The sequence below is a fragment of the Grus americana genome, chromosome 4 (assembly GCF_028858705.1).
Source record: "Grus americana isolate bGruAme1 chromosome 4, bGruAme1.mat, whole genome shotgun sequence".
NCBI lineage: Eukaryota > Metazoa > Chordata > Aves > Gruiformes > Gruidae > Grus > Grus americana.
The window spans coordinates 29,249,824-29,275,933 of record NC_072855.1 but is presented as its reverse complement, the minus strand read 5'-3'; the positions used below and the strand labels follow the sequence as shown (position 1 = coordinate 29,275,933).

Genomic DNA, 26,110 nt, shown 5'->3' with positions numbered 1-26,110 from the left:
GTCATTAAATATCAGATCCCCAGGTCAGTGAACCACACTGCTATGACGTTAAAAAGTAGATCTGAAGGAATTGTCTTCTGTAAGCATACTCGTTACACACATTGTTATGGAATTCTCTTGTCACTGTGAATAAAACAAATTCAAAAGATACCTTTAGGAATCATATGTTTCATTTATTATGTCAGCTTATAATTTCACTAATTGCTACCTATTTCTTAATGTATTGTCCCCAATCCCCCACCACAGCAATACAATTTCTGTAAGTCAGAAGTGCCAAAGATGGTGTTTCCAACTTTAGCTGTACTTACCTATACTAAGTCAAAGACAATCCATATCTTATTATCAAGATACAATAGGAAGATCTTGCATCTCAAACAAGGTGCTAGATTTACCTGCATTAAGTGCTCAATAAAGTTCCATTTTTGCTAGTAAAACAATACTAAGCAGAACCATTCTGCAAACACACATCCCACACCCCCCTGGGTTTCCTGGCCAACCTTCGATTCAACATAAAGGAATTAAAAAAAAAGTGGGGGGGGATGGGGACACACACGACACGAATGGACACATGGACATGACACACAGACATAAAAGCCATTCAGAGAAGGGCAAGATTAAAAAGGTAAGATTTATTTTGTTAACTGCCAGACCAGACTAAGCTTTCTGGAATATGAATTTTAAAATTCCCCTTGTTGCTCAGCCTAAAATCTACAAAGAACACAAGTCTTTAGAGAAACCAGTTATACCTGGAGGTAACAACCTGAGGACAGTGAGCTAATATTTTATTCTAAGTTAATATTAAACAATAATTTTAGATGGTACTCTTAAAAATAATAGAAAAGAATATTTTTAAATTAGGATTATACATATTAGGTATCACCTTTGAAACAAAACATTCCTAGGCACTTCAAAACACATCATTCATCCCAGTATGTTTCACATATCCACTGGAAATATCCTTACAATTTTAAGCTGTTACTCCAAAAATAGGTTACACAGTTATAATGGATTTAGAGTGGTTACACAAATATATTTTACAGCTCTTATACAACAAGCATCACACCTCAGTTCCACAAAGACTGTTTATCCACATGAATATGAAGGACCAGAGCCCAAAAGTTTTCTCTCTTCTACAGGTCAAGCTTGCAAAGTAGGTGTATTATCCAAAACCAGGCTTCTTCTACAGTAACTGTTACAAAAGCAAATACGAGCAGCAGCCAATGAATTAGGGATGTTAAATTACAGCTTGGGTCACCTTCTGAACTGGTCACAGTGCCTGCTGTATCTATATTGCAAAGAAGATACACAAAGTATCCTATGCCATTGAAAAGGTGTATTTTGAAAAAAAAAAGTTTTTGAAGAAACAGAAACCAAAAAATAATACTTCCCCTGCGCAAATAACACCAGCTTGAAAATTAGCAAAGAGATAATGGCATAGTCAACATGACAAGCAAGTGATTCAACAGCTGGCTGCAACTGTACACTTCAGGAACGCGCTCTCTCCCCCCCCCCCACCTCCGGAACTTCCACACTTGCTTATGCAGCCTCCGAGTTGTGCCTGCCTGATCCCCTTGGTCAGCCCACTACCCCAGCACTCTTCTCTGCAAAAATCATAAACAAACAAACCGTGCCAGCTCAGTGGTCTGAATCAGATCATCAAGGAGATGTAACACCAGATAAGCAGAGTTAGAGCAAGAAACTGGACAGGTGCTCCCAAGTGGGAGCAAAATAGTCTCTTGTGGCAGCAGCAACGTGTTAAATCAAATCAACCATCCATTCAAGCCCTTCTTTGAGAACAGTGATACATCACATGAAGCTACATACTCAGCAACTGGTTCTATGAGCTTTACATGAAGAAAGTCATAATGTGTGAAGCTATTTTTCACCTGAATACAAGAGTTTCAAAGCACATTTATTGGTCTGAAAATATTTCATTTTTTCCTGCAGAAAAAATATTTTATAGCAAAGTACCACACAGTTTATTGATCTAGGATCAGAATAAGGAAACTTTCTTGCTTCATGAATACTGCTGGAATGTTTGCTAAGACTTTAAGAGGTGTATGTCAAACAAGCACACGTATTTTGTTGATTAAATTATTTTTCATGCAGATGTTAGCTTATCTTTAGCAAGGATTGAAGCAATGGAAATTCCAAACAGTATTAAATACTTTGCAATAATTCAGAGTGCAACAGCTAAAGCAAAAAAAAAAAAAAAAAAAAAAAACCCACCACCAAAAAAACCCCAAGTAAAATAATTGCAAATCCAGAATCCGGAAAGGAAATGCCAGAGCCAACCTAATATCATGGAATTTAAATCTTGTCTGCAGTTTATCATTAACACTTAATGTTAAGTGTTAAAGTCTGTGTTAGTCAATTAATCATGATCATATACAATTTAAATGTAAAAAGCAAACAGTTTAAAAATAACTTTTAAAATATTATAGATTAATGTTTACACTATGGACCTGACAGTTATGGAGAGGCAAAAGAAATAACAGCTAGCTAGGCTGGCTTCCATAACAAACTAGACAAAAATCATTCCACACCTCCCCATTAAGACAAACATATGAAATACAACAAACAAACAAGTCAATATATCTTAAATATAAGCAAATGATACAGGTGAACATAACTCAAATACTCTACTTTCCAATCTGAGATGAAAAAAAACTTTAAAGGTCAAGTCAAATTCTTTATTGGAGGGAATGATGTCTTGCCATGCTATTTAAATGAAACCACAAATGAATACCTAAGGGGGGAAAAAAAAATAAAGCGCATATTTCTGCTTATGCACCCTTACACATAGACACGTACCTACCTGAACTAAAACTTCAACTTAGTTCCTGCTATCAGAATTATCACTTTAAAGCTTGGACAAAACACAGCTACAGGGTGCACTACAATCTACTAAAAACCTAGTAAAAAATTAGCAGTAGTACTAAACCAGATCTGCAGCTGACTCCAAGTATCCTTTAAAAGCATCTAGATTATTTTTCTGAGCCAATAGAAAATCTCACAGTAACAGTAGGTATAAAAATATTTACCCTAGACAGACATGCCATATAAATGCAATAGATACAACTTCATATTAAAAATTAAGTATGCAAATAGTTGTAGTAGTAATTTTTATTACTGCTAAGATATATCTTACTCAGTACAAACATTGTGGGTAATTTTCTGTAACCTTCTCAGAAAAAAAAAATTGATAAAAAATACATACTAGGCAATCTCATTCCTGAAAATTAAAATGGAAAGTTTATGCTTTTACTTTTATGTAATTGGTTTCCTTGGTTTTAAATAGAACTGGAGAAAACTTGCAGTAGTACTGGAAATAATAGTTCAAAGTACTGTTGTCTTAATAGTTTTAAATAAACTTTACTTATCCAAAGAAGAATAATTTAATCTTCTATGAACTACACCACTTCATGCTCTGTAGTCTACTTACAGAATTATCCTAAGATTAAGACAATTTATGTTGATTAATGAACTCAGAAGTTCAGCTCTGAAATGTACATTTGATGACAGTCTTCAATACTTATGTTCATGAAGCAGAATTTCTATATTCATTACTAAATGCAGAAAACAAAAGAAAAACGTGCATCAGTGTTATTTTTCATTTACACAAAAACATCACCATGCGCCTAAAAACTGAGAATCCCAAATTGCAGTACAGAGCAGCTAGGAGCTGACTCTGCATTCCTGTCAAAGACAGGATCAAGAATTCGCTTCCAATGTGTCTGTAGCTGAATCTGCAGAGGCAGTGACACCCTTCCCTTTAGCAGGGGCAGCCTGCAGAAGAGCCCTCTCTCCCAGTCACGATGCAAGAGCAGGCAAGGGGAGGCAGAGAAGAACAGGCTTGAAAAGTAGGGTCTCCCTTGATTTGGTGGAGTTGAACATAGGGCATACTTCAAAAAGCAGAAGTGAATTCTAGTCTGGACAGTGAGAACATGCAATTAAATGCAAAGAGAAGTGGAATGATGCATCCCAGCTTGAGGAGCAACAGGACATAGCCATTAGACCTAAAGACAGGGTGCTGCAGGACATTTCTCCTGCACGCATGCACGCAGAGCCGCACCAGGCTCGGAGCTACTGCTGATACCAGCAGTATCCAAACCCACAGTTGCAAATTTGTGTACGTTTTCCAAACGCAAGAGCCGAAAATGTTCTGAAGCAAAACACAGAGTGATTTAAGCTATTAAAAAGAAAAATAAAAAAATACAAAAAACCCAAACAACAAAATGTAGTTGAAATGAAAACACACTAAAAACAACTTATGATTTTAAGGTAAACAATCACATTCAACTCTAACATTTGGTATTAGCATACGTCATCAGTCACTCACTTTATCTGCAACAGAATATTTTAAAACTACTGCATGCTACACGGAGTAGGGAAAAGCATTAACCTTTTTTCCCCCCATAGGAACAAATCCTTATTCTACCTAGGTATTTTAAAAGTACCCTGATCTGAAGGCTTGTTTACAAAAAGAGCTACTGCAGTTTAAAGTTCACTAAGAATTTTAGAGCCATTTAAGCAGTGCTAAAGTCGTGTAACTGTTACTTTAGTCTGAACGCATTTCCCATTTGCCTTAAATTGACTCTGAACAAGTAAGAGATATGCTATACTAACATACAGGTTAAAAAACCCCACACACTGGCTCATGGCAGGGTTTAGGGTTTGTTTTGGGTTGGGGGGGGGAGTGGTTTTGGTTGGGTATTTTGTTTTTTATAGAAAAGGCCTAACATTAAGTGTATTTCTGGTGCAAAATGTCTGTTTCTATTGCTGCAAATACCACTTGTGTACCTACTAAATGTATTTGATAAGCATTCCTAATGGAGATTCTTGCCAGAATATAACAAAGCTGGAGTGACTAGCCACAGTTGGAAAAGAATGAGTAAAAACAGTGGATAATTAAAGCTAATTTAAATCTATTTTTAAAGCATGTATTACTAAATCAAACACCATTTCAGTGATTTTATGTTTCTCGGACTGTGAACAGCCATTGTTTCAGTCTACAGTTCAAGAACATAGGAAACAGAGCTACAAAGCATTTAATAGAGAACCAATTTTACACTCATTTGATGCAAAGTGTTCATCCAGCCCAACCCTTACTCTACCATCAAATTGATTCAAAAAAGCATCAGTGAGTTAATTTTGCATCATCAGCTGCTATGGCCGGAGAGTTGTTTGCCAGCACTACTCTTAACTTCATGCCAGATTAGGTGTCATCTGTCATCCTACAAAGGGCATAAAGCTAATAAAAACTTTGTATCTTGTGCTCTAGCTAATTCAGCAGAAATGTAACCCTGTCAAGTACTGCTACTAGGGTATCCAGCACCATGCAGATCTGGTGTACATCACGATGGATCTGCAACAGCCTAGGAACAGCTATGCTAGTCAAAAGCATTACTGCTCCAGCTGTTTGCTTCGCCCTCTCTGCCAAAAGTTACAGACCTCACTGCTCTGCCAGCAAGCACAGGTCATGGGCGCATTCCCTAATCCACTTCAGGCAAAAATCAACCCTGTCAGTTTAGACAATTTAAGTAAGTGGCAAGCGCTAACCCAGATACATTTGACTGAGTGGATTAGAGAGTGCTCCTACAAACCACTTTACCAGTAGAGCAAGGGAAGCAGTAATCTACAGCTAAAGGCAGTAATGAGCAGCTGCAGTAGACAGAGTCCCACAGTCTGTGCAGCCACACATCTGCATCAAGTGACACACAAGCATGTGTCACACCAGCTGGTTCCTGAGGGCAAGCTAAAGTCTTGCAGCTCCAACAACAATATACATATATATATACACACACTACACAAATATATATATACACACAACTATATATAGTTGGCAAACTAGTAGTTATTTCTATCTCTTTATGAGCCAAAAGTAGAAATTCTGTTTAACCTTAGACCTATGATTTTAAAGAAAACAACTTAATGGAACAGTGTAAGAAAAATACTAGCACATTTAAAATAAGGATTCTGCTTGAAGCCCTTATTAGTAGTCTTACTTATTGTAGAAGAAATAACTACACTATTAAATGCTCTTATATTTAAATTGGATACAAGAGTTGTACATTTTCATGGGATGTACCATACTTCCACAGGACAGACAAATTGAGCAAGTTTAACTCTTCTGTTTGAAAACACAAACAAAGCTAGGAAATAATGCTTTGAAAAAACCCCAAATCTTTGTTTTCAATGTCTCCAAAGTAAGGAGAAAAAAGTAAATGCAGGATTAATAGTTCACTTTAAAGTTAGCAAAAAACCAACTCAGACAAAAATAAATTAAATCAAGTGCTGAAATTACACAAATAAAATCTCATCCTGATACAAATGAATGAAGAGAAGCAGCGAGAGGAAGACTGTTTACCTGCCTAACTCATTACCCGACCTTGCACACTGAAGACATTTCTGATTATAGTTACCGGAGTTGCAGAAAACTTTTAAATCAATGTTTGCAACGGAAAAGAGGAAAATTGTTTTTCTCACATAATGTGAACAGTATATATTCAGTCTCAGGAAGTAAACTGAGACTGAGCAAAATATATTTAATGGAGTTTATATTATAAGAACACACAAGAATATAAGAAGGATCAAAAAGAAAGCTCAAAAGAAATGTTCAGTCAAGAAACAACAAGCCAACTTCCGTAAAGATATGAACGCTTCTTGTTTCAAGCATTTAAATCAATGAGAAAAAACCCCAACTACTATGAAGCTACAGATAATGAAGTTAGTTAAATAGCATTTATATATTTATAAATATATTTAAAATAACATACACAAGGCCATGAACTGCCATTTTTTTTTAAAAAAAAAGGTATTGAGATAGAAGATTCAATCATTTCAAGGCACATTTTTGAAAAAAAGCCAGTAACAGCTGAAGGCTGTGAAACAGTACTCTTCGTATTTTCTGCAGAGAAATAAAAAAAAAAAAAATCACTATATAGCCTTCAACATCCTCCAGGAGGGAGTGTTGGAATATTTCTAACTGTAGATTACATACGTATAATCAAGACCTACACCTTTTTCTGGACAAGGAACATGACAAAGAGACTGAACAGAAGGCATTTTCTAGAATAATTATCCTTCCATTTCCAACATGAAGCAGTTATTTGTGCTTTAATGGCAGCCTTAACCACCAACATATAATGATCCCTAAATAAAAAGGTTTAAAAAAAAAAAACCACCACAGAACCACTAAACAAATTATATAACCTTATGAGTTAGAGCCTTTACCAAGCTGCCCCTATCCAATTTCTCATTTTGAGAAACACAGGAAGATTCAAGAAAATCCAGGCATTATGCAGCATTTCTTTCCATAATTGCTTTCAGGATTTCATCCAAAAGTCAGACCATCATTCATTAACGTATGATCAAAGATTCAGTTTTCATTATCTTTCCCAAAAGCAAGTTCTGCAGTAATGAAGCGTCTCAGGGCTGTTACTCCTCGCACAGTGAGAACACATCCCTGGGAGATTTCACAGGAACTGGGAACATCGTTCTTCCGAGACAGCTTTGTGCTCGGGATGAGAGCCTCATCTCTCCAGCGGACAGGGATGGAGCCTATTCCCGACCCCCACAATTACCCCACAGCCACGCAGGTGTGTAATCCCTCCATGCCAGGCAACCTGCCTTCAGCATACGGTCCCGCCTGCTCTGAAAGCGGAGCCAGAAACTATATCGCAGAGACAAAGCCCTCCCTACGTTCCTCCAAAACTGGCGGCGTGAGCCCCCCTTACTGCTGCCCCGAAGCCAAAAGGCCTTGCCTCAGGCCGCGTCCTGCCCCGCGGGGAGGGCAGGGGGCTGCAGGTCCCCGGTCCTCTCGGGGGCTCCGTGCCGGCCGCAGGGTACCGGGCTGCAACTCGCACCCCCGCGCGGGGGCGGGGGCAGCGTGCGGCGGCGGCGCAGTGCCTGCTGGGAGTTGTAGTCCCCCACCCCCCGCCAACAGCCCCGCCGCGCGGGGCAGCCGCAAGACAGACTACACTTCCCACAATGCGCCGCGGTCTCCATTCCCCTTCACAGCCCGTTTCTCCTGCACCGGCCCGGCGGAATCCGCTAAATTAATCGCCACCCACCCCCCCACACACACATCGCTCCCACGTAGCGAGGCCGCCGGGCAGCACCGCCGCCCGCGCCCGCCCCCCCCTCTCGGCAGTCCCGGCTCCCTCGCAGCCAGCCACGAGGGCCGGCCGCGGCCTCACCCGCTCGCAAGCCGGGTCGGGGAAACTGCGTCACACCCTCCGAGCGCCCCCTGCCCCCTCCGCTGCTGCGCCCCTCACCCGCCCCCACCCCCGCCCGGGCCGCCCCCGCCCAGCCCCGGCCCCTCCCACCCCCCAGGGGAGACCGCCGAGGGCCGCGGGGCACCCGCCGTCCCGACGGGGCCCCCGCCCCCAGGTACGCACGCCGCCTCTCTCCCCGCCGGCTCCGCGCCCGCAAGCCCCACGCCCTCCCCCGTCACCGGGAGCCCCGGCGGTGCGTTCGGCCGAGCCTGCTCTGTGAGGGGCAGGAGAAACCGCCCCCAGCCGGGCGGCAGCGCCTGCCGGCGGAAAGATGAGGCCGGTGGCGCCGGGCGCCGCCGGTGGGCGGGCGGGAGCGCGCGGCCCAGCCCCGCCGCTACTCACTGACAGCGGCGGCATCCGAGTGCATTTTCGTGCAGCGCACAGACTGCCCTGCCCGGCCCGGCTCCCTCTGCCCCTCTCCCAATCACAGAGCCCAAGCACGGACACCTCCCGCCCCGCCCACCGGCGGCGCCCATTGGCTCTGGCTGCCCTGAGAGGCCGCACGTCCTGCTCTCCTGCTGCATGAGGCTCCTGCCATTCTCCCTTTGCCTGCCCCGCACCGCCTTCCCCACCCGCTCCCGACCTCCCATTGGGCTCAAAGCTGAGCCGGCCACGCCCCCGCCACTCTGACTGGGCTTTGCCGGTGCCAGTTTTTGCTGGCCTTGAAAGCGCGTGTAAAGAACACCACTTTGTGTCACCCGTGGCTCTCATTGGCTATAGAGGCCAAGGGCCGCGCCCACGTCCTAATACGATTGGGTAAGCGGGGCAGAGGGCGGGGCCGCCGAGGCTGATCCGCCCCCTTCCAGCCCCGAGGGCGCTCCGGCGGCAGCCCGGGGGCCCAAGGGGATGGTAGACAGCCTCGGCCCCAGGGCCGCCTCCTTGGTCCCGGGCTGTCGGGACAAGCCCAGACCTCTGTATGCCCGAAGGCTCGCAAACCTCGTACCTGCCCTACGCGGATAAACGAGCGCTTGCACGCGTACGTAATGCCTGCCGCGGGGCGGCTGGGGCCGCGTCGTCACGGCTGCAGCAGGTAGCTGGCGCTGGGGAAGGAAGATCTCCCGACTACACCACCCTCCCTTTGCTCTCTGATACCCAACTCCAGCGTAGCCAAATCACCAACTATTTTAGAAAGATTTCTTTGTTCCTCCCCTCTCCCTCTTCCTAAGGAGAAAAATGGCAGCCTCCCAACACCAGCGGAATGCACTGAAGTGGTGGGTCAACATTACAGCAGCAGCGGGGCTGGAGTGGGGGGACACCGGGGCCAACAGCTGCTCCTTGCAGGTAGATGAGACAACCGGGGGGGGGGGGGCAAGGTAACTGTTCCTGCTCCTAGAAATCCATCCCGAGGAGGAAGACACCTTGCAGGTCACTGCTGCTTAGCATGTGAGCTCAGCATCTTGCCTCCTTTCAGGGGATATGGGCCTTCCTTGCCCTACTCAGCATTGAAACACAGATGAGAACAGACTGCTACGGCACCGCCTGCACACAATGGCAGATTATTAAGGCAGAAGCTACCCATGGAAAAAAAAAAACTTCCTCTAAGAGGTAAAGTTAAAAGAAAGTCAAGGACTCAGATCCGAACAAGTGCCAGATTTAAGGTAATTGTCTCTTTGGAGCAGTGTATTAGCATACAGTCCTGAACTGACTCATCACACACCTGGTTTGGTTGTTTTTACGACCCTTGCCTTATTCAGTGAACTAATCGGAATGTGCAAGTGCAGCCAATTTATTTTGCAGAGCAACATCTTATGTTTTCAACTGCCTGTTTTAGAGAAGATGACGGAGTCCATAAGAAAATGATTTCTCTCTTCAGAAGTCACATACTCAGACCATGTCAGAGCAATGAAAGACCCCATTATTTGAAATTCTTACTTGTTCACTAACTCCTCGAAATTATTTCTGTATAACTTCCTGCCTCTGTGTCTGGTATTTTCCTATTTGCACCATCTTTTCTTTACCTTAGCAACTGTCCTATGTTTTACCCTACCACCTTTAAGAAGAATAATAATCATCTGTATCAGAGTAAAGCAGTACAAGCTAGGTTTCACTTCTCGGGTAGTTCTAACATCCCACATGCCAGACATTCACATCTGTGCGTGTCATCCCAAGCGCTTATACCCAATAGGGGCACCATCGAGTTGTAATTCATCTGATCTGTTCTAATTCTGGATCGAGAGGAACAATTCCTTTAGGGGTGCCTGTTTGTTCACATTGACCATAAAAAGCACATAGACCACTTGTTCAGAATAAAAACATATTCAGAAAGAAATTTTCTCCCGTGCCTTATGCAGCTGTAAACTGATACAGATCTAAAGAAAGGTGGCACAAAAAAACCCCCTATCTGGTTGTATCTGAAACCATTTGGACCTAAGGAAAGGTTCGTATTCCCCTCCCCCCCTCCATTTATATTAGTCTAAAATGAAAGATACTATCCACATGTGTAAAGCAAATAATACTGTAAGTTTGACAAAGAAAAGTTAAAAATATTTTTGAATAGTTGAATGCACAAGTATAATCCCTGACCCTTAAAAACCAGATCTGCCAAGAAATCCATAGGGAAACACAAAAGAGACTCTGTTTTCTGCTTCTACCTGCTAAACAAGGGAACGTATGCTTCAGCCAGAAAAGGCCTGCCCCACGAGAACAAGGCCCATTACAACACGCACCCTCATTCCAACCTCAAGAAGGTATAAATATCCCCTTTGTTACCACTAGTTGTAACTACTATGCAAGTCTCCAGGCTGGCACATGTTATGTAGTTACTTCTGTATTTTCTTTCTGAAGCCTGAGTTTACAAAATGCAGAAGTACTTCATTTTACATAGAGCAGATCAATCAGGTCATGGTTGATCAAGCATTGTCTCAAGGATAGAGACAGTTTAAGCAGTTCCAGCATTACCCTCTTAATCCTAGTCCTCCCGTCATCCTTTTTGTGCCAATGCAACCATTTGGACACCTAGAAAGCAAGATAGATCAGACCGCAAGACTGCCCCCAACACCCCCAAAAAGCAAAAAAACCTAAACCAAACAAACAAAATTGAACACACTTTTTTTTTTTCTTCATCCGTTTTCCCAGCCAGATGAATATCGTGATCTGGCTCACGACACATATGTGCAAATGCTCCCATCAACACACAGGAGAGGAATAATAAACCAAGAACTGGAGAGGGGCAGGAAATGCACCAGCAAATTTACACACTGCTAGATCAAACTTAAAACTGCAGACTTTTTTTTTTTTTAAGGAGAAAGACTGTTTGTGTTGCCTTTTTTTTAACTGATATCTAAAATGTCAACCACAAAAAAAACCAACCCACGGACTATGAAAAATACTGGCTAACATGCGAAAGAGGATCCATTTACTTAGTGATATCTTCTTCGCTATCAGAAACATAGTGTAGAAGGGGTCTCTGAGACAGAGGATCCCCCATTTCCAAAGGGTATCAGACTCCAAATTGCTAAAGCCATTGCATCTCTTAAATACCTTTGTTCATCTTGCTTTCCTTAGAAACAAGCTTGAAAGCTAATTTTAGACACCAGAGTCACAAACCATTACGTGTTTTACAAGTCAGGGGGGGAAGAGAATTGTATTGAAAATAAAAACATTAGCAAAGCAGAATTTACTGAACATTAGAAAAGCGGATAAAGTAGTAAAAAGCACAGTACAGGGCATTGTAAGAAGAGAAACAAATTGTCTACCAGAAGCCCAGCAATCACACTTCCAAATCATTTGCAGATATGAAAAAGTAACTGAAACCCAAGTCAATACAAACAGCTTTATGTAAAGTCTCTGAAAAGATTTTTTTCACCTTCAGAGTTACAATGAAACACCTTAACTGTGCCTTATTCTTGCATGGTATCAGCAGAACAGTAGTGATCAGGGGTAAAGAGGACCTCAGGTGGTAGAAAGTAGCAGCTGCAGATTATATAACTGCTTTCAAACCACTCCTCATTAAGTAATTTAGCTCATTTTAATTGCCATGTCCCATGTACTCATACTATGGTCCTTGTTTAAGTAAAAACTTTTGTTACACTTGCTCCACAGATGTCTAACTTTGAGACTTCTTTTTTAACTCACTGCAAAAAAATGTAAATTTACATACGTGAGAAAAAAAGCATGCTTCAGGGCTGTTGGTAGCTCATATTTAAATCTTTAAATTGGATTTATAGTTTTTTTCAGCTTCAGATTGAAATTTAAAAACAAATCTGCTTAATTCATAGTTAGGAAGCTCTAAGCAGCCCAAGCTTAAGAGAGCAGCTCAGAATTTCTACCTGAACCCTGGAGGTGCACCAAAACAGCCAGCACTTTTGTCTGGGGCCACAAAGCTCCCTCACTGTTAGTAGACAACCCTGAACATTTTCACTGTTCTCTTTCAGCGAGACATGTGGGAGCTGGTCACCTGCACATTTAAGCTGCACCCAACTTGTTTCAGTAACATCAACTCCAGTCCAAAACCAAAGGGTGTGCCCAACTTTTGTAGCTGCAACACCCTTTTTGAAAATGGGAAATAAAAATTTCACGTCCTTCTTAGCCGAAGGGGTTTGAACTGCAGCTCCCAGGTTTCAGAGTGCTCTGTGACACCACCAGAACCACTGCTCTTGAAGCTGAGCTTACAATACACAGAGAAATGCCTGAGTCAAGGCCCCAAAGCTGGAATATACATAGAAGACTTTGAGTCTCCACCCTGCTGAAGAATTCAGTACAGTTACTCTCAGAAGTTGCTCTCTTACGTGTTACCTAGAGTCCTTTTTTCTTACTCAGAGATACACACTGGTAGGCTCCTGATGTACTACTGCCTCTTCCTGTATATTCATAGAAACTTTAAATGACCTGCACAGAATGTCAAAGAGGATGGAATTAGGAGTACAACAGAATACATACTATGTTGAAGTCAGATATATATAATCTAGACCCTTTACTGCCTGCAAAAGTTCAAACTTTTAGAAAATAATGTCTATTTTACACGTTTTATCTTTTTGTGCTATTTCTGAATAGTTAAAGATGTCCACAAACATTTTCTTTCATAACATACTATGTCATGAAAGCTGAGATGAAGAGAGTATGATTAGAAAACAGCAAGATTAGTCACACACCCCTGCAGCAGGACCTGTTCTAGCACATTTCCTTCATAGTTTGAAACAGTGATTGTGACTGAGAGATGTACTGCACATTTTTCTAAACCAGTCAGATACAGGGGATTAGATCAGCATGCAGATTCAAGGACAAATAAAGTGTAGTTTTAGCTTCCCATTTCTAACCACCATAGTAGAAGCAGTATACAAACAGTTCATGGTCATAGTTTTTCTTGGTCATTCTGATAAAATAATGCAAATGTCAACAAATACTTTCTACTCATTACATTTGCATACAGTATTTTCTGATAGTAGGCATGAGGTATGGATCCGCCAACATTAAACTACACAAGCTACTCAGAAGAAAATATTCAAACTTTAGATTTTGCAACGTCTACATGAACATTTCTAATGGGCTGAACATTTCTAAATCCTGTGGAAATCCATCCAAGTATGCTCACAGACTTTGAAGATTACACATGGAGATGACATATAGTCTGATCTGTTATGCAAATCATGCTTTGGTGTCTGGCTTCTTGAAAAATACCCAGACTCTATTTTTTAATTGTTAAAAAAATAAGGGGTTTTCAAGCTTTTTATGTTTATGAGTATCATTTCCTGCATCTCAGATGAATAAACTGTTGACATTATGAGGGATTTGCAGAGTCAGCCTGTGGAGAATGTTAAGTAATGTGGCAAGATAATGTTATGTTTTGTAAAGGCTATGGAAAGGCAAACCTGTGGCTGGATGTGCGTCAGAGCTAGCATGAGAGCATGCTGCAAAGATGTGAGGATACTCAGAGCCTCTGTGCAATGCTGGTGCCATTGCCAGCTGCTGTTGCAGGCTGGGAGAAGGCAGAGACAGGGGTTACTGCTGTTTGCAGAAAAAAACTGCTGAAAGGGCAAGAAAGTCACTCCCATCACTCCACAACCTAATTTATCCTGTCCTGCTGGAGAGTCACACAGAGAACATGTTCAGAGGATTTAAAATCTTTCCTAAAGGATATCTAAACTGGTATGTTTGATTACACTTCCTTGGGCTTGTAAAGAAAAATACAGCATCTCTAGGTGAGAAGTAAATTAGTTCAACAATGGATGGTTAATTGTAACTAACAAAGTCAGGCTTTCTAATACCATCTATATATGAACTTGTGGTGACTATGTATTCCTCAAGTGTCTTTCAAATATCCTCTGTCCCCAAAGATCAGTGAAGTGTTTCACTCTCAGAAACACAGCCCTAAAAACAAGGGAGCAAAATGATGGGTGACCAGGATAAAGTGACAAGCTTAGTGACAGCAGCACTGACTCCATAGAACAAGAAACCCCGGGGTAAAGACACATCCTGTATTTGCTTATATAGAGAAAGAATAAAAATGAGTATGCTCAAGCTGTTCTCAAAAGCACATGGTGGAGAATCAGAAGAGAAAAAAACCCCACCCTCTTTCCTGCAACACTTCCTATTCCTTTCAGTCACAGTATATTTAGGTATCACTGGAAAGACACACAGTACTAAATACCAACATCACAAACGTGGTTTCCAAATTGAGACAGTCATTTAAATAAACCATCTAACATGTTTCTCACAAGCACGAAACCTCCTTTGGACAACACTGAAGATGTCCCCATTGTTTAAGGGAAGCTCTGCACATACACTGAAGGATCAGGAGTTAAACATAAAAGACATTGCCAAGAGACCCTGAGAAAACACGTTTTACACTGTCACATGTGTGTTACATAATAGGTAATTCACTGTCAAAAAAAGCCCCACTTCTATTCAGTCCTACTAAAGTGCAGTGCTAGCAGAGGAACAATGCATTTTTTGTTTTATTATAGTACACTTTAAATAAAAATTACAATCAACTTTTCTCCCTTCTCAGAAACCTTGTCATGTTGAGCATGATTGGTTTTAATTCTTCTGCAGTGCTCACATAAGCATCTCATAACAATAACTATTCAGAGGTACTTTACCCTTTGTAAAAGCATTGCAGCATCTAACATCCTATTAAAAAAAGTCTGTAAAAGCCACCACCTTTTCTCCAATATTATGAATATCAATCATCTGCAATGTTCTAATAAAACTCATGTAAGAATAAAACATGGAATAGCAGATGTAAATACTGTTTCAGTAAGTCAAAAAAGCACACATTTCAAACACGCGGTTACTGCATATCTCCCAATGAAGAAACACACTAGTCCCATTTCTATTTTGAAAAACCTAAGACCAACCTTTTTATTGCAATAACAGCAGGCCTAGAAAGTGCAGCGTATTATCAACAGGTTATCTACACTACCACATTATTTGGCTCTGCCTCAGTCATCAAAAAAAGTGTGGAAGTCAGCTGAAATTCCTTGCTCACGATTGTTGCAATGAGCTCCCAGGATAGAAAAGGGGTCCTATCTGGACCCTAAAGAAAAGGTGGATAGATACATTCAACTCTGAAACAACACAATATAGGGTACCTTCAAAAAAGGTAAGTTCCCACCCTTGCTCTGCTGTATACAAAGCAGATATCTGCCCCAGGTAGATACCAGTTTATCAAAATGCATACGTCTTCCCTCTCTCACAGCGATGACAGCTCATTAAAGAAAAGAGTCACTAACTATTATACAGACATTCAGAGTGTTATGCAACATGGGAGTTGCTCATTCTTAAACAATGTAATCTTTTGGGCTGCCAATTCAGTTTCAAGCAACAAACCTTTCTTGTTGATCCCAATGATACATTATTTTCTCATTCTAATTTGTCTGTTTAAAATATTTAGGAGTGCTCATATGAAAGTGATGAATATGTTCATAATTATGTCCATCTTTATAAGATCCAAACCTAGGAAAAATATTCAACAAAGCAAAACCATTACAACATAATTTAACCCAGGCAATTAAATCATACACTTACTTCAGTATAATTAACACTTCTTCTGAACGTTCTAGATAGTTTATTTCAGAAACAAGCCACAACCTTACTTACATAAAAATCATAATCTATGTACGCTAACTAGAGGTCTTTGAGTATAATGGAGATATTTAATTACACTGATTGGATGAATGCCATAGGCACTCTATAAATGGAACTCCAGCTGACAAAGGTAAGCGGTGCATTTATCTAGTTAAATCCTGTGCTCTTGAAGTTTTTTCCACTGACTTCAGTGGAGATATAATTTAACCCCCCATAGTATCCAAATAGTCAACCCTATTGTTAATATTGCACATCTTACTTTTGAAAATTATGGTGAAAATTTTAATTTTTCATGCTATATTTAAATCTGAAAGTTTTGACTACTGACTCTTAAGGTAGACAGATTTGCAAAAGTAAAATATAGTACTTATTCAAAATGTCAGTGCTAAATAATATTTAAGACCAATGCCATTGTATTTCAAAAGAACTATAGTTAACTGGAAAAAGTTAAATTTATTCCTAAAGGGTACAAATTTTCTGCTTATAGGCAGACATAAAAGAAATTAGGACAAGAAAAATATTCTGCGCTGAAATCAACTGAGAAAAATCTGAATGTGAATGCTAACTTTAGGCAAGTTTCATCATGTGGAAAAGACTGGGCAAAGTCCTGCTTAGACAGGAAGCCAGCGACTGAGTAGTAAATAAGGAGTAAGCTCAACTGTTAGGTGTACATAAGAAATTAATATATTCTGTATTATGCATGTTAGAAGTAGTAAATACGGCATTGCTGGAAATTGTCTCTCTGTGGCAACATCTGTCTCAAACTTCATGACTCTTCCACTGATTTTCAGTGTAGAATAAATACCTTTCTCCGTATTTCTCTTCCTTATGCAATGCCAATGGAAAACTGACAGCATTCCAGAAATAAATAATTTTTTACATAAAACCTAACCTTCTTTTCTTCTTGACATATGTAACATACTGCCTCAGGCATTCTCCTTAATTTTTGCTCCACTTATATAGCATGTTTTAAAATGTTTATGTGAAGAGTTTTTAATGTATATATTGTATTATGTGTCCTAAGTTACAGTATATTAAGACCCCAGTCCTCAAAAGTGGTGAGAAACATGGGAGATCACATCATCATCTATTAAGTGAGTCACCACACCACTTGGCAAATATCCCTACCAAACAACCTCAGAAATTATTCACCTGGGTGAAATAAGCGTTACATTCAATTTATGCTACGACACAGCAGACTGATTTTCCCAAGGCACATGCCAAGTCAGCAAAAAAAAAAACGGAATCACGAATCAGAAGTTCTTGCCTCCTAATCTTCTGCTCAGTTTAGTACTGACCAGTGCCTCCTACTTTAACAACAATTTTGTTCCTAGACTTCTCTTTTACAAGAGGCCACGTACATCATTCCCTTAATTTCTTATGAGATACACTGACCTGGGATTGAAATGGATGTCCTCAGGAACTTGGCTGGGATCAGTGACAATTCTGTCATTGTCAACATAGCTATCCAAGTGATCTGGGATCCTAAATTTGGCCATCTGGACTTCTGAATCACTTAAACCAGCATGAGATATGCGGGCATAGCCCAACCTATCAGATACAAGAAGAGTCAGTTTGAAGAAATAAGTCAATTTCACCACATTCTCAATTCACGTCTCTTTTTTCCCAAGAATTATTATTTAACCTATCAACATAACTTTCCATTTCTGTAAATCTCACCTTCAAAAAACTTCGTGCTCTATAAACACAAGGTTCATAACAATGTCACAAGTAGAAAAACTGAGAAAGCATGTTTGACAAGAAAAATAAGTTCTAGATCTAGAAACTTATTTTTAAAATTATAGTTTTAGAGTATGCATATACATATATAGAATATATATATACACTGATACAAGCTCACCAATTTTTATCACTGAGGAGATTTTGAAATTCAAGAAAGGAACTCAAGCATCAATGGAATGAGTAACGAGAAAAATTAGGTTGCAAACGGGAGTTTTGTTGCCCCCCCCCCTTTTTTTTTTTTACTCAGTACTGTTACTTATGACAGCTATCTAGTTTACTGGTTTTACTCCTGTGAACACTGCAGAATTTGCATGGTTTATTCAGAATAAGCTGAATTCCATTCTGGTACATATATCACCAAGAGAATGATTTACAAGCAACTTGGTATTAGAAGATATGGAGTGCATAGGTCCCAGCAGAGGTAAGTGCTTCAATATGGGCTTATGCAGTTAAAAGTTTCCACTAAATCCAGCATAAAGCTTGGCTGGATTAGATCAGCATTTTGCTTCAATGAACCCTACAATCATAGTTCAAAATTTATATCTTCTGTGTCACATACAAATTAGGGCTTAGTCTTCACATTTCAGAATGAAGCTGCAAAGCCAGAGCTTTGGAAAAAAGTAGTTTTACATTACCAAAGCATATTAGAACTGAAGGCTTTTGAGAAAGAAGAATGAAACCTGCAATACTTTGTAAATTACATTCAGAAATACACCAATCCATCCTGAGATCGATGTTTTGCATTACTTCATGATATATCTAACTGTCCATACATAATTGTTTAGGAATATACCCCTCTTCCACAATTACCTACAGAAGGGTGTAAAACTGATTGTCATAAAGATATTTAAAACCAATGAATAAATGATCCACTTTAACATACCTTATTACTCCACGATACATAATATAGCTACACCATCTGTCATGATCTGTACTATCAATATCCTATGAGTGAAAGGAAAAAAAAAAAAGTCAAACAAATAAGGCAAGCTTTCCTTATAGGTAGGCTTTAGATCAGAACCAATGTGTAAACCCGCTAATGTTTTGCCTAAAACATTGTAATAAGGTAGAAAGAAAAAAAAGGTAGACAAATCAGACAACTTTTTGACATCTCCTGACAAAAACAACCCCCCCCAAAAAAAACCCGAAACTGCAGAACTCAGTTTTAAAACAAAAGAATCAGAATTAGAGGTTGGAAGGGATGTCTGAAGATCACCCACTCCCAACCCCATGCTCAAAGTAACTTCAAGCAGGTTGCTCAGGGCCTTATGCAGCCAACTTCTGAATATCTCCAAGGACAGATTTCACAACTTCTCTGGGCCCGTTCTAATGCTTGACCACCCTGACTGTGATTATTTTTTTTCTTCTACTATCTAACTGACATTCCCCTTGCAGCAACTGCTGTCCATTGCATCCTGTTCTTTCTCTGTGTAACTCCACCATCTCTATAACATGAGGTAGCTGAAGATTCTATTTGAAAGTGTGCATGTATTTTCTTATATGTCTATTTCTAAATTACTAATTTGAAATATTAAGCTGAATGTTTCAAATATATTTTATCTCTAATTGCTCAAAGCAGCAGTATTTTTACATTACCTGGACATTTCCATTTTCTATTAATTCGGTATAATCTCTGGATCCAGGAGCTGAAGTGATGTATCCTAGAAATACAACTTGCTTAGAACTAGTCTTCAATAGGTTTGAAACAGCTATAGCCTGGAGTTTTCTGTCCAAGTCCTCTCTGAAAGAAATGGAAAAGACTTTTAACGTATATACATTTTAGCTCTGAATCTTTGTGCTATAACATAGTAAACCACAAACGAACCTGGTACCTTTTTCGTTTCTCAGTATTAGAGAGTATGCGAGTTTATAGAAAGCTCACTGATTCAAAATGATCACTATGTTTGATAAAAGCCACATGGTCGTGGTAGATGTAATTAGGGTTCTCTTTCTAACCGTTAGAGGAACAATTTTTTCTATTACTGTTTTGTTTTTAATACTGATCTCATCACTAGGAAATGTGAACGTAAGTGCTTCGGTTATCTGAGGCTTTGTCTCTGCCTGCACTTGAAATTTAATTGTGCTAGCACAGCATGGTGCATAACAAAGAGCTCACATACTAACAAAACTTTTATGATGGACAGATCATGGTAAATATCGTCTTAAAGTCTGGGTCACATAATTTATGAAATATAACTTAAGACCTACGTCATCCCATTAACAATACTTAACAACATTTGGCAGGTATTCTGCATCTCTTTAATAATATTTACAGAACAGTTCCAACATGACCAAAAATGATAGCATAAGTGGAGCCTGGTAAAATACTGCATTGGATCCCATTCCTTGTCCTTGGATTTGTCATAACACAATATAACGGCAGTTTTCTTTCTATGATTCTTCATGTTAATAACTTTAAAAAGCTGTGTAAATCATGTTCTCTTCTGTATTTTGGTAGACTGGGCTAAATACCATTGAGAGAGTGAGTTGATTTTGGAATCTGTAATCCCAATAGAAGACAAGAATTTAAATGCTGCTATTCTTTTTAAGCAGCAGTACTTCTGACTGAAGGAAATGCATTACGGAAAAAGAGCATGCAGACAGGAGACAAAAAACCCCAACCATATAAATAGAAGCCTGACCTAGGTATACATGAAGTTGCCTGCTCAGCTAGCTGTTCTTTCCAGAATTACACCTCTCCAGAAGATGGGTTCTTTTAAATGACACAGGCATTGTTATATTCCCACATTTTAAAAACAGTCTTAAAAAAATTCCCTAGTTATCCAGTATTCTAAAGTTTATGTTTGATAGTTGGACTTGATGATCTTAGAGGTCTTTTCCAACCTTAAAGATTCTATGATTCTATGTCATCCTAAGCAGCAGATGAAAAAAAGATGAAAAACAGTAGTTGTGTGTGCCATTTAATTACAAATTCATTCACCTCAAAATACAATCTAATTTGCACTCGTTTCCCATGTGTCTCCTCCTATTTTCTCCTTCATCTTTATCTCATCTCTCTGTGAAGGGGGAACACAGTGCTATTTTCTTCTACTTTTACAAACAGTTGCTCAGAGAGGCAAGTCTAATCATCTGTGTGAGGCTCAGAATGAAATTCCTTCCTCGAGTTCAAATTGGGAGTGGTTTCTGACAACTATACAGGTTTAGTAAAAGGGAAATCTATAAACAAATTTGCATGCTTGGAACACAGCTTCTATATGGGGGAAGGAAATGGGAAAACTCAGTATAGGATAATGAGAATTCCTACTGCTTTCTGAGCAGCTTCTTTATTTATTATATTCTGCATCCAATCCATAAATTTGCCTCTCCAAGAATTATAACTTATATTAAAAAAATAGCCCAAATCTTACTACATAACCACAAACATACCAGATATTGCAGCAAATAAGCCAGAAAATATAGCTACATAGAGCATCACAAAACTATCCCTTATTAATATTTATTACACACAAGTAATCAAGACATTGTTTTAAAAAACTGAAATATATACCTTAATCTTTTCCATCACATATTTGAGTTATTGCTATAATTCTTTCTTTCAGAATCCAGAGATCAGATTTCCTATTTCCAGTTTCATATAGTCAGAAGGACATTGAGTGGATATTATTGTTGCTGTTTCAACACTGTCCTTTCTTGGAGGTTTCAGAATTGTTACTTTTCATTTTAATAAACACCAATTGTCCATAATGCTATCTGTCTGTAACTGTAACTATCTGCACTCATTGTAGAATATAATAGATCTATTCCATATGTGGAAAGTCAGCAGGATGCTATCCTGCACTGAGATGTATCTGTAACCCTATTACTTGTTGTGGTTTTGTAGAACTGTATCTTTATATTTTTAGTAACTCAGACATTAGGCTCAGCTGAGTTTTGTGTGACACATCTGTCCCTGTTTAAAAATGCTTCAAAATTTTAAACCAATAGCTATGCCATAGCATTTCCTCCAACGTGCCTTATTAGAACCAGCATTACAGCAGCAGATTTTAAAGGGTACAAAAGAAATTCCAGAAGTTCACAAATTACAACTATATTACCCGACTTTGCACAATATATGTAACAATAGATAAAACACACACTCTTCATTTCCAAAGTGGGCGACAACAAAATCAACCAGTTTCCCTGTGAAGTTGACAGTCATAGAGATGGCAGGTGCAATCTCTCCCTCTGGAGATGGAAGGAGGTGATGGGTAGATTTTACAATTGGATACCTTGATAGTGCCATAATCCTACATGAGAAGAGGGAAACAGTTACATTTTGTAGTTCACAAGCATCACAAGTGTGAACTAAGCAGATAAATGAAGGCAGAAGACTAATGGACTAATGGTCACTGAACTCAAAACCATCAGACCAGAACACAAACCATCTCTAGCAGATTTTTCTAAATTTAGGTTTTCCTCTAAAACAATACTTACGTATGTATCTATAATTGTATTATCAAATTCACTCCTACACTAAGAAATACTATTCCATATATATGAATTCTTACACTGAGCCTTTCAAAACTTGCATCTTCAGACACCAAATTTTATACTACCAGTAATTAAAATGTATTTTATCAGAAGTAGAAGCAGGTAGAAATACATCTTTAAAGCGTGAGAGCCACACCGCCCAGGTCACAGAAGGCAGGGACTGGGAGAATGCAGAAGCGCCCACTGTAGGAGAAGATCAGGTTCAAGAATATCTAAGGAACCTGAAGGTGCACAAGTCCATGGGACCTGATGAGTTGCATCCGCGGGTCTTGAGGGAACTGGTGGATGAAGTGGCCAGGCCACTCTCCATCATATTTGAGAAGTCCTGGCAGTCCGGTGAAGTTCCCACCAACTGGAAGAGGGGAAGCATAACCCCCATTTTTAAGAAGGGTAAAAAGGAAGACCCAGGGAACTACAGGCTGGTCAGTCTCACCTCCGTGCCTGGCAAGATTATGGAGCAGACCCTCCTGGAGACTATGCTCAGGCACATGGAAAACAAGGAGGTGATTGGTGACAGCCAACACGGCTTCACTAAGGGCAAATCGTGCCTGACAAACTTGGTGGCCTTCTATGATGGGGTTACAGCGTCGGTGCATAAGGGAAGGGCAGCTGACGTCATCTACCTGGACTTGTGCAAGGCATTTGACACTGTCCCGCACGACATCCTTGTCTCTAAATTGGAAAGACATGGATTCGATGGATGGACCACTCGGTGGATAAGGAATTGGCTGGATGGTCGCACTCAAAGAGTTGTGGTCAACGGCTCAATGTCCAAGTGGAGAACGGTGACGAGTGGCATCCCTCAGGGATCGGTACTGGGACCGGCACTGTTCAACATCTTTGTCGGCGACATGGACAGTGGGATCGAGCGCACCCTCAGCAAGTTTGCCGACGACACCAGGCTGTGTGGTGTGGTCGACACACTGGAGGGAAGGGATTGCCATCCACAGGGACCTTGACAGGCTGGAGAGGTGGGCCCATGCAAACCTCATGAAGTTCAGCAAGGCCAAGTGCAAGGTCCTGCACGTGGGTCGGCGCAATTCCAAGCACAACTGCAGGCTGGGCGAGGAATGGATTGAAAGCAGCCCCGAGGAGAAGGACTTGGGGGTATTGATTGATGAGAAGCTCAACATGAGCCGGCAGTGTGCGCTTGCAGCCCAGAAAGCCAACCCTGTCCTGGGCTGCATCAAAAGAGGCATGACCAGCAGGTCGAGGGAGGTGGTCCTGCCCCTCTACTCTGCTCTTGTGAGAGCCCACCTGGAGTACTGCGTCCAGTTCTGGGGGCCCCAGTACAGGAGAGACATGGAGCTGTTGGAGCAAGTCCAGAGGAGGGCCACGAAGCTGATCAGAGGGCTGGAGCACTTCTCCTATGAGGACAGGCTGGGAGAGTTGGGGTTGTTCACAGCCTGGAGAAGAGAAGGCTCCGGGGAGATCTAATTGCAGCTTACCAGTACCTGAAGGGGCCTACAGGAAAGCTGGAGAGGGACTGTTTATCAGGGAGTGTAGTGACAGGACAAGGGGTAATGGGTTCAAGCTGAAGGAGGGTCGATTTAGATTAGATGTTAGAAAGAAATTCTTTACTGTTAGAGTGGTGAGGCACTGGAACAGGTTGCCCAAAGAGGTTGTGGATGCCCCATCCCTGGAAGTGTTTAAGACCAGGTTGGATGAGGCTTTGGGCAATGTGGTCTAGTGGAGGGTGTCCCTGCCCACAGCAGGGGGGTTGGAACTAGATGATCTGTAAGGTCCCTTCCAACCCAAACCATTCTATGATTCTATGATTTCTCATTCCTTCAGCTTCTGTTTGAAATCAACCTTAAAAGCATTTTTGCATCAGGTTTTTCAAAATATTTCATGAAGAAAGTTTCAGAGAATGACTTTTCTGCCCCATTCTGTATCCCTTAAAGACACAGGCTCTGGAAGAAGAAAGTTACTAAATTCCCCTCACATATGGCAAAAGTTAAATAGCCATTGCAACATCACTGGGAACTTCCATCTGCCACAGAGATCTGCATATTCCCCTGGAAAAAAAGTCACATCATAAGCCATTATTTTCTAGGCGGCAAAGATTTTCAAAGGTATGCAACTGGTAGTTGGTCAAGCAGTAAAATAAAACCAGATACAAAAAATCTGGTCAAGTAGATATGTGCCTTTCTATGCCCATTTCCCACTATACAGCCCAAGCTGGATTTAATGAATTCAAAATTTCTAATAATTCCAGGTGCAGTTACATTTTCCAACTGCTATCACATTTTAAGTCTGAAATCTAAAGTTCTCATAGTCCAAAACAAAATAACAAGAAAAGCCAATCAGATATAATACTTAGAATGATAGATTTCCAAATTTGTACATTAAAGGGCAGGACACCATTCTTTGCATCACCAAAGCCAAAGCAGCTTACAAGGGCAGGCATCAAAATCTGATCATTTTTAACAACGAGAAAACTTCATCTCCATTGCATTGTAATGCTAAGGAATCAAAGTGTGTTCTTAAAGACAAGCTCCAACAAGTGATCATGGTGATTATTATTCCAATTATTCTTTGCCCATGTTCTAGTGGAGTTAGTATTAGGTAGTGTTTTTACATTTATTTACTGTCACTGTGCATGTAAAGATGACTCACCCCCAAGTGTGATCTCTTGTGCTTGGACCAAAATCTGTGTAAAATCCTAGTCTTTCCCCTAGCCACATTGTTGGATCATTGTTCCCAATGAATGGTTTAGAGGCATCACTCTCTATAATAGTGATAAAATCTGCACCTAAAATGGGGAAGAAAAAAGAAAGTATTTCCAAATTTATAATTGTGACCTATAAATGCGATTTATAAATGACTATATAATGTCATTATTTCCCTTTTGATTACACAGGGATGGACACAAGTCCTTCAGGAGCCAATCAGGGCAAATCTTACACTGGCAACAGAGTCACACCCAAACTTTCAGTCACTCTATGCTACACAGCCTCTGATGGAGAGATACTTAGTGTCTGAATGCCACAGCTCCTCCCTAGAGCATAACCGGACACACGAGACTCCACAGTACAGTTTACCTGCGCATACCTAGTGTGGACCATTTCAAAAGCATTAGACGTAATGTGCATACACAGATTAACAGCACAGTAGCAAGTTACTGCTTTCAACTTCATGAGCAAAGCGCTACACAGCACATCTGCACTTACCTTCATCTACCAAATCCTATTCTGCACCAAAGGCTCCTGTGCAAGAGGGAGCAGGTTGCTGCTGCCAAAACAATTAATCAGCCCATAGCAAGCTAGTGTCAGCCCCCAGGCATGGTAACAAAACGGTTCCCAGCTCTGGTGAATTGTTGACCATCCACAGCCACCTCACTTTCTCAGGGCACTGTGGTCCCTCTCTGTTTACGTGTTGAGGTGTGGTTTTGTCAGGGGAACATGGCAGATTCTCCTATATTTTAGCTGCAGGATACATGAAGAGCTACACGGTCCCTTAAGGAACTGACAGCTGAGAAAGACTTGCCCACACATGAAGGAAGGTGGGAGTCTGCAAGCTGGCCACAGGCTGGCTAAACCATCCAGGCTCAGCTCAAGCAACAGGTTGGT

General features: G+C 40.7%; 2 protein-coding genes across 16 annotated transcripts in view; both read right to left on the bottom strand.

Moving 5' to 3' along the window:
* Positions 1-8,700, bottom strand: part of DCUN1D4 (defective in cullin neddylation 1 domain containing 4) — a 48,467-nt gene extending 39,767 nt beyond the window's left edge. For 8 of the 14 annotated variants that reach the window (XM_054823113.1, XM_054823120.1, XM_054823115.1 and 5 more), the window contains exon 1: positions 1,064-7,725. Coding sequence is in view for 2 of the 14 variants with exons in the window: in XM_054823110.1 (XP_054679085.1) it covers positions 8,622-8,646 (25 nt within the window). In the remaining 12 variants the exon portion in view is untranslated. Of the gene's footprint in view, positions 1-1,063; positions 7,726-8,402; positions 8,422-8,621 lie in introns of those variants that run through there. The other 6 variants (XR_008576769.1, XM_054823112.1, XM_054823110.1 and 3 more) reach the window with 5 other exon arrangements.
* Positions 8,701-15,648: 6,948 nt separating this feature from the next.
* The window catches only part of CWH43 (cell wall biogenesis 43 C-terminal homolog), a 30,167-nt gene continuing 19,705 nt past the window's right edge, over positions 15,649-26,110 (bottom strand). For both annotated transcript variants that reach the window (XM_054823102.1, XM_054823101.1), the window contains 6 exons: positions 25,158-25,293; positions 22,145-22,294; positions 19,644-19,788; positions 18,931-18,992; positions 17,700-17,855; positions 15,649-16,172 (listed from right to left, as the gene is read on the bottom strand). In XM_054823102.1, coding sequence (XP_054679077.1) covers positions 16,085-16,172; positions 17,700-17,855; positions 18,931-18,992; positions 19,644-19,788; positions 22,145-22,294; positions 25,158-25,293 — 737 coding nt within the window. In that variant the 3' untranslated portion in view covers positions 15,649-16,084. The remainder of the gene's footprint in view (positions 16,173-17,699; positions 17,856-18,930; positions 18,993-19,643; positions 19,789-22,144; positions 22,295-25,157; positions 25,294-26,110) is intronic.